This window comes from Nansenia antarctica (assembly GCF_963989245.1).
Source record: "Nansenia antarctica genome assembly, chromosome: 3".
NCBI classification, from domain to species: domain Eukaryota; kingdom Metazoa; phylum Chordata; class Actinopteri; order Argentiniformes; family Microstomatidae; genus Nansenia; species Nansenia antarctica.
Window position 1 is genome coordinate 47,291,839 of NC_137688.1, and position 9,543 is coordinate 47,301,381.

Consider the following 9,543-nt stretch of genomic DNA (forward strand, 5'->3'; position numbering starts at 1 on the left):
TGTTACTAGTCCTCCAGGGGTGTATTAAATCCAAAGTTGAACTATACTGTTGAACTGAAGTCCAAAACTGAGACCTCCTCTAATTGAAATCAGGATTCGTTCTTCCACTGAACTTATGCATAATGGTCGGCTACACCCAGACATATAGCTATGACATGATATACTGTAGGTGTGAATATATTGTTTCTCTAGTCTGTCCCTTTAAATCATCGCTCTCTCATTTCAGGCACTCATGACGTGGAGAGCGTGAGCGGGGAGTGGTCAGCCCAGAGCTGGATGTTAACAAAAGATTCATGGGCCTGAAGGACCATGTGGAGGATGGAGCAGGCCGCATCCTTGACCTGGGGCTGGATTTTGAGTACCTTCACGTAGAGGGGGCCAACCGGGGGCAGGCTGGCGTGGACCTGGGGCCCAGTATGGAGCAGGGCGAGGAGGAGGAGAGCTCCAGTGGCCGTAGCAGCATTAGCTCGTCTACACCTGGGGAGGCCGAGGAGAGCACTGGGTCTGACAGCGAGCCAGAGCTGGGCCATAAAAGGACAGCCTCTCACCCAGACAGAGGGAGGTCTGTCCTGAACACCCACCAGCTGCTCTGCAGGACTCCCTGTATAGACCTGGGGTCCGAGGGGCCTCCATCTGAGCTGGGGGAAGCTCTTAGGGAGTACCAGACCAAGCCTCTCCTTGAGCCTTTGGGGCAGCCAGCAGGGCCTGAGGATGTGTTGACCAAGCCTGCTCTAGGGCAGCCAGCAGGGCCTGAGGAGGTGTTGACCAAGCCTCCTCTAGGGCAGCCAGCAGGGCCTGAGGAGGTGTTGACCAAGCCTCCTCTAGGGCAGCCAGCAGGGCCTGAGGAGGTGTTGACCAAGCCTCCTCTAGAGCAGCCAGCAGGGCCTGAGGAGGTGTTGACCAAGCCTCCTCTAGAGCAGCCAGCAGGGCCTGAGGAGGCGCTGAAGGAGTACCAGACCAAGCTGGAGTTTGCTCTGAAGCTGGGCTACACTGAGGAAATGGTCAGGCTGGTGCTAGCCAAGCTGGGGCCAGACACCCTCATCAATGACATACTGGGAGAGCTGGTCAAACTGGGCAGCAAGGCAGAGAGCGAACAAGCGACAGGATCCTCTACCTCTCAGGCCACCTCCATGATTTCCTTCTCCTCCTGCTCCTCGTCTTCCTCCTCCACCTGTGGCTTTTCGGATTCGTTGGACGGTCACCGGTCAGACTCGCCCTGTCCAACAGACCTCCTAGGTGACAAGGACAACCTGCGTCCAGTGGTTCTAGATGGCAGTAACGTGGCCATGAGGTAAATGTCTACGTGGATGGTCACCTTGAGTACCAAACATCCACAAAGGGTTGTTTTCTATTTAGCACTGCTTGTTCTGTGAAGGTACACGATGCTGGCTACCAGTTGAAAAAGTCCTTAATGTAGATTTATCTAATACTGTCATTTTAGTTCAGTCAATGCTTTATATATTATAGTTTCATTATGATAGACATTTGAGAGGGCCAAAAATGATTTTATTGTTGATACATTGAGTCAGAAAGTTGCACTGTGTCCCATCACCATCACAAAACCTAGATGAGCGTTCAAGGTAGGAACATAATGTCTGTCTCTTTCCCCTCTTGTAGCCATGGCAATAAGGAGGTGTTTTCCTGCCATGGCATCCAGCTGGCTGTTGATTGGTTCTTGGAGCGAGGTCACCGTGATGTCACTGTGTTTGTGCCCGCCTGGAGGAAAGAGCAGTCCCGTCCTGATGCCCTCATCACAGGTCACTACTACACGCACACACACACACGCACACGCACACACGCACACACACACACACTCACACACACACACACACACACACACATGCACACTCACACTCTCTCTTCTCTCCTACATCATAGTGTTACTACTGCAACCCCCTGTCCATTTCCTACAGGAAGTCATGCTCTCTCTCTCTCTCTCTCTCTCTCTCTCTCTCTAGACCAGGAGATTCTGAGGCGTCTGGAGAAGGAGAAGATCCTGGTGTTCACCCCGTCTCGCCGCGTCCAGGGTCGCAGGGTCGTCTGCTACGACGACCGCTTCATCGTCAAGCTGGCGTACGAGTCGGACGGCATCATCGTCTCCAACGACAACTACCGCGACCTGGCCAACGAGAAGCCGGAGTGGAAGAAGCTAATCGACGAGCGTCTGCTCATGTACTCTTTCGTCAACGATAAGTAAGGGTTGATTGGTCATCGGTGACTTGAGCTGTTTGTTCAACTGCAGTGCTTCAGTCCATTGGGCGATGGCCACCATGTGAAGGCTTGGCTGACACTGATTAAAGATTGTTGATCCAAATGGGAATGGGTTGGTTGAACACCAAGTGTGGGAAGACAGATGTGTCCTCTCTTTCAGTGGGGTGTACCTCTCCATAACAACGGTGTACCTCTCCCTGTTGCTTTGTTTCTTGTTTTCTCACATTCTCTCTCTCTCTCTCTCCCTGCCTCCCTCTCCTCCAGGTTCATGCCCCCTGATGATCCTCTTGGTCGTCATGGCCCCAGCTTGGACAACTTCCTGAGGAAAAGGCCCATCATGCCCGAGCACAAGAAGCAGCCCTGCCCTTATGGTGAGGAACCCCCCCCCCCCCACACACACACACCAAACACTTTCACCTATCAAAAGAGCTTATCCACAAACGTATCCAGTGGAATGTCATTTTCGCTTTAACTAACGTGCTGTGAGGAGGAGGAATATTTCGTAGCTTCGTCATCCGATTGAGGATGTCTAAGATTCACTCCGTCCGATTCGACTCATCAACTTCCATCCTGAATTGACTAGAACGGCCATGATGATGCTGTGACCTCAATCTCTAGTGGCTCACCAGTGTCCCCCATGTCCCCCCCTTTTTTGTCTTTAGGTAAGAAGTGCACTTACGGTCACAAGTGCAAGTACTACCACCCGGAGAGGAGCGCCCAGCCCCAGCGCTCGGTGGCCGACGAGCTGCGTGCCAGCGCCAAGACCTCAGCCGCCACCGCCGCCAAGGGCCAGGGCGAATACGGCCTGGTGAAGAGCCACAGTGTGCCTGCCTGCGCCAGCGGGGCGGTGGGAGGCACCAGGCGAGCGGTCCCCAAGAGGCAGTCGGACCCCAGCATCCGGGCCCTGTCCTACAGTGAGGCGGAGGACCGGCTGCTGGATAAAGGCAGGACAGAGGACCGGAAGAACAGCCTCTGTAGCAGCAGTGGTGGTGGTAGTAGTAGCAGCAGCAGCAGTGGTGGGAGTGTGACCATGTCCCCTGCCCCTGGTGGCCCCTCCTCGGCCCTTGGTTACCCTCAGGACCAGCCGCATCGGGTCCCCCCGCCCCTCCACCACCCTGACCTGTACTCTGCCGTCGACCCCCCAGACCTGAGCTATTACTCTGTGACGCGGGCCTACTCTGGCCTGAGCCTGGCCACTCGGAGGAGTCCCAACTGTCGCTTGTTCCCAGGCGACACGGACCTGCGTCCGGGCATGGCGGCGGCGGCGGCATCGGAGTGCGGCGGCGGCGAGAGCGGTGTGAGTTGCGGCGGCAGCAGCAGCAACTGTGACTCCTTTGGCGAGAGGTCGTGTCTGAACTGCTCTGACCACCTAACGCAGGACAGCCTGCACCACCACCTCCACCACCACCACCACCATCCTCACCACCACCAGCAGCAGCAGCACAGCCAGCACCTGTACCCTCACCATACCACAGCCCTGGCCGAGCCACCCCACCTCCATCCTGCTCACAACGCCAGCCTGCGTACCCCCGGCCCCACTGCCCTCCACGGCTACCACCAGAGCCTGGCTCGGGGGCCCAGCTACAGCCAGGAGGAGATCCCGGAAGCCCACCCGAAGCGCCCTCTGTACCCCCTCCCTCAACACCTCCAGCACCAGGCCTTAGGGACTCGCTCCAGCTGCCCAGGGGACTACCCTCCTCTGTCCCAGACGGCCCCCCACCCGCCGGGCTCACCGCTGGGGCGCTGCCTGGCCTCCACGCGGGTGGAGAGTGCGTCGGACTCGCGGCTCTTCGAGCGGTCGCCCTCGCTGCACTCTCGGAAGGCTTTCCCCAGCTGGGAGTCTTACTACCGGCAGCCCCGTTATGAGCCCCCCCCCCCCGCCTGCCAGGGCTTACCGGAGAGCCTCCAGTCCGACTGGCACACGGCCACCTGGGGTCGTACCACACACACCTCCCACGCCCCTCCCCCGCCTCACCCGTCCCACGCCCCTCACCCGTCCCACGGCCCCCACCCGCCTCACCCAAACCACACCCCCTACCCATCTCACCCGCCTCACCCGTCCCAGACTCCTCACCCAAACCACACCCCCTACCCGCTGTACCCCTCTCACACCTCCCACCCGCCTCACCCATCGCAGACTCCTCACCCGTCGCACATCCTCCATCCCTCCCAGTCCTCCCACGCCCCTCCCCCGCCTCACCCATCTCACGCCCCTCCCCCACCTCACTCATCCTATGCTGCTTACACCCCTCATCCATCTAATCCCCCTATGGCCCCCCAACACATGCACCAGGAGCCCCCAGGCCTGGGCCCGTATGGGGACATGAGGGAGAAGGTGTATGGTAACCTGTGTAACATCTTCCCCTCTGAGCTGGTGGGCCGTGTGATGGGGCGCAGCCCCCACATAACAGACGCCCAGCAGCTGGCTGCAGCCATCCTGGCTGAGAAGTCCCAGTCTGCCTACTGAGCAGGGGCCAGTGTTGCCAGATTGGCGTATTCCCGCCCAATTGGGCTACTTATGATCACATTGGGCGGCTTTTAGACTATGGTTAGGCTGGAAAACAATCCCATCTGGCAACACTGGCAGTGTCCAGACTGAAATGTGCTGTGTAGAACAGGTATGTCTGTCATGTGGAATAGGGAATCATGTCTGCTCTATGTTGCATTTCTACCTGCAATGCTGTGAATGTTTCACATCAGTGAACCCACCCCTAAGACTCTGCATCTCCTCGGTTTAGGCCCTAGGGAATGCTACTGCTGTCCAAGGCTGGCTAGTGCTGTTGGTATGACGGTCATATCATGGGCATGCAGAATAGGAAGGTTACACTGTGAAGTGTTTGCACCTTGACAAACAAGAAATGGTTGATAACAAAATGTAGTGGTTGTTTATAAGAAAGGGAAATGGGTATGGTCAAACAAATGTTTTGTTACTGAGCAATGACACGGTCATCTCTCAATCCATGCCAACAGTTTGTCTCAGCAGTTGTTTAACAGGGTTAAAAAGTTATTTTGCTGTACTTTTGTTTGTCTTAAGTGTTAATCATAATGGGTGAGTCTATGCATTGATTCACAAAGCACTTTTTCCTTTGCTCTCTGAAACATTGTGGAAACATCTGTGGCAATCAAATGTGTGGAAATGGATGGTCAAGCTGAATTAGGTGTCTGTTCTAAAAGTCAATATTATTACTGATGGAAAGCCAATGAGGCCTTTTTGCTGTGAATAATAACAAAGACACCCCAACTTCCAACTTCCTCTGTGAGAAGATGTCTGATGTCTTCTCACAGAGGATGTCTTCTGTGCTCAACTTTCTACTTTGCTTTTTATAATTTACCCCGACTAATTTATAACCATATATGACAAAATCATGGTTTTAGGGGGATGTTCAAAATGATATTCTCAATTGTGTGAACACTTTTATGTAAATGTATAGACCATTATTTATTTCTTAAGTGTGTGTTTGTGTTAATTAATGCTCTTTTTGTGTTCGTTATGGTGATGATAGGACGTTGAAGTATGTTGTCTTCTCATTTGAGATGCTGTGAGAGTATCGTGGTAGTTGTAGAGACGTGTGTGTTCCGCCACGTGGCCTTGTACCTTAGTTTTAGTGAGGGATGTCTCTGGCCCCTTGTTCTAGACAGAGAAAGCTGTTCTTTGTTGATACAAATTGTATCATTAACTTAATCAATAGAGGTTTAATATACATTGCCATGGGTGTGTAATTCATTTGTGAATAGCTGTGTATATAGCTATACATGAAGTGCATATACAACTATCATGAGATCTTACTGGCAACATTTTATAATTATTTTAATAGCTAGTTAACTTAGAACTACAAGGCAATTTACTAAGATTAGATTAAATGAAATAAAATAAAAAAACTATTGAAGGAGTTTGTTACCTATCACATTGAGATACCCTAGCTTCTGTGGATGGCCAATGTGTTTGGTTGAATCCCGAGAGGCCAGCAGGGTGAAATGTAATAGGTCAAATACTGCCTGAGATAAGCAGTCAGTACAAACCTTTTTTTAAATTATTTTAAAGAAGCGCCTTCTCTCTGCCCCATGTGGCACTGTGTGTCAGGGAGGGCAGGGGGGTGGGCAAAAAGTAATGCCACTACATGGCATTGTGCTTATGACACATCCAATACTCTGAACTATGTTCAGCAAACTGTTATGCATATTTTGTTTGTTTTGTAAGTGTGGCGTTACCTTTAATTCTATTGTATCATGTTCGTTTTGACCATGACTTTTTATCAGTTCTATTGGGTCAAGTTGTTTTTGAGCAAGTTTGTCAAGTTTTGAACTAAAACTGGCTTAGTTTGTATTATATTCCTCATTAACTATTGGTTAATATTGTCTGAGCCGTCCCACGTTTTTGTTTAGTTTTAAATGCATACAGTCATGTAAGTCAGATGAGAAGTGCACAGTGAATCATGGTAACCCTTGTTAATAGTACCAGTGAGTAATTCCATAACACCAGACATAGAATTTCATGTTGTACTTAAGCAGAACAACATTTACTGTATGTGCCAAATATGTGATGTACACAAGTCAACCAGTGGACTGTAGCTATCTTACTGGATTGGTCAATTGTGTTTACCTTGAGAAACCATTTAGAAATGTCCATTTGTAACCAGGTCATATCCTTACATGTTCTTAAGAGAGAAATCCCGAGAGAATGTAATTATGATGGTAGAATAAAGAAAATATGAACTGTCCTTGTGTATACTTAACCAGGTTCAGAAATCACTGTTCGCACAATTAAAACAAGATTCATCACCGTTAAGTCAGGGTAGAAAACATTGAAATATAAACAGTTAAAGGGGCAATCTGGGATTGGTACATTGGTGTCTGTCCTTGTATCCACAGCTCCATTGATGTATCTGTAAGTGGTTACATTTCTCAGCTGTTTACCAAATAAAGTGGTGGGGCTTTGTTGTTTGAATCCCAGATTGCCCCTTTAATATGACAACACTCAGTATTCTAACACTACATCTTGTAAACGTCAGACATTTCTGAAGGAGAAAAAAAAGAAAGAAAAAGCAGAAACTCAATTTGAAACTTTTATTGTGAATCATCTGTGCCTCGTCGATCTTCCAGAACGCTAATATGAACATAAGGAAAAACTGAACCGCAAACATGACAGCTGGTCCCAGCAGAGTAATGCTGCCTTTATGGGAGGTGACACAACCGGGCCAACACTCAGCCACTAGGACGGACCCGACTCTTACAGCATCACACAGATATTGGGGATGGTGGCATGTAGAAAGAGGGTCTTCACCACCAGTGAGGACTCGCCTGTCGTGCATGCATGCTGGTAGAATACATTACAAAAATATCAGTTGGAAGCACAGTATTTTTTTCCTGCTATGGCAAGTACAACCCCTCTATACAGACACTCTCTGGGTTAACTAAAAGGCAGGTTTGGGGTCGAGCCCTCTTCAGTGTCCTTGCAATCCAAACAAGTGCTTTTTAGGCTTTAAAATCGCAACATAAACCAGCTATCGAGAGCAACATAAATAATACCAAGGATCATTTTCATGTCGCAAATAAAATAAAAAAAAGACTAAGTTCTCGCTAACGCAAAATGCATCAGTAACATTTTCCACAAAGCTGGAGTCAATTTGAGAAAAAGGGACATAAAAGGGCTTAGGTGACAAAAGGTCAGAAGGTCTGAAAAAATACATTGGCCTTTCTCTATACACACACTGGAGAAAAATATATCATCTGCAGAACTCCAAGACGTGTGTGTGTATATATATATGTTTGTCTCCAAGACTGAATAGGTAGAATTAAAGTAAAATGTTCACCCTTGACCTCTGTGCTCATCTAATAGTCCTAGAGTAAGACTTCATCTATAAACAACAGTCCACACCGTCCACCCAGTGAAGACTGACTCACAGAAGTGACCATGGAGCGTTGCGTTGGCTTGGGACACATCAAATGGTCAATTCACTTGGGATCTAGATGATCCCACCCAATGCTGCAGAAATGCCACCACTACTGACTCAACATCTCACCTGAATCATTTAGGGCCAGTTTCACAGACAAGGCTTAAGCCTAATCCTGGACTAAAAAGCATCTTCAATGGAGATTTTACATTGAAAGTGTGATTTAGTCCAGGACTAGGCTTAAGCCTTGTCTGTGAAACCGGCCCTTAGAGTTTTTGTTCCAGAGTACAGAGCGACTTTGGTAAAGAACAGACAACATGAACGTGGGTCTAAAGCAGAGGAGGCCAAGTAAAAGGATCTTCAAACATCTTCAAACACGTTTGTTTCCCTCAATTCTCTCTCCACTAGCAATCAACACCACTTCCAGCGGACGGATCGCTAGCAATCAATATCACTTCCAGCATACTGGACTGACGTTTACGCTCCCCGGCCAACGAGGCCCAAGGTTTCTGTTTCAGCAACAACTACTCATGTACACCTGAGAAACACACATACTGATGGACAGACAGGCAGACACTTGTAACATGTCTGTGTGTCTGTCATCCTGGGCCCTTTGCGAGCGGGTAGGCAGAGAAAACCATCTATGGTGACAGGGTACAAAACACTGAGGCAGTGGGGGGGGGCGCACGCACGCGCACACACACACACACACACACACACTCCGATAGATTAGCTTATCTATATCACACTCTTATCAGCTCAGCTGACACTAGCTCAAAAGCTTATCTCGATATGTGTTTGAATACAAACAAACACACACGTCCTTGAGCAATAAATCCACACAGTCCAATCCTCTGCAGCTGTATTACTCCATCACATGACACCACAGGCTTCCCTTTGGATATCCTTTATTACATACATTCATCCATCCATCCCTCCATCCATCCCTCCATCCATCCATCCCTCCATCCATCCAACATTCATCCCTCCCTCCCTCCCTCCACCCATCCATCCATCCAGATCTGGTATGATGGTTCTGCATTGACACTAAAGGTTTCAGTCTGAAATATTTTTTGACATGACAGCATGGTGTTTTTTTTACAAAACACATACCGTACTCATATCCCTCCGGGACAGGAGGTCCACAAAACCTTTCATCAATCTCTTCAGTCGAGGACCAACCTCCCCTCTGAGTTTACAATGAGAACGGAGAACCAAACCCCCCCCCCCCCCCCCCAAAAGAAAACAGGGGCGTCAATAAAAGAGAGTCAAAATGACAACAGAAAAAAATGTGACGGTTTAAAAAGGAAGGACGGCATTACTGAAGCCAACTGAAGACCAACGGTAATACTAAAGCTTTGCATACAAGCTTACCAAGCTACAACAACAAAAACAAGCTTTCTCGATGGCTGTGGTTGTTTAAAAATTCAAAAATCTTTCC

At 49.4% G+C, this 9,543-nt stretch overlaps 1 protein-coding gene across 1 annotated transcript; it reads left to right on the forward strand.

Moving 5' to 3' along the window:
• Positions 1 to 293: 293 nt before the first annotated feature.
• Positions 294 to 4,678, forward strand: LOC308154148 (putative ribonuclease ZC3H12C; the record flags this gene model as incomplete). Its single annotated transcript, XM_080527324.1, has 7 exons — positions 294 to 1,291; positions 1,618 to 1,757; positions 1,959 to 2,193; positions 2,476 to 2,582; positions 2,874 to 3,560; positions 3,687 to 4,214; positions 4,494 to 4,678. 7 exons carry the CDS (start codon positions 294 to 296, stop codon positions 4,676 to 4,678), a joined length of 2,880 nt encoding a protein of 959 aa, XP_080383450.1.
• Positions 4,679 to 9,543: the final 4,865 nt, after the last annotated feature.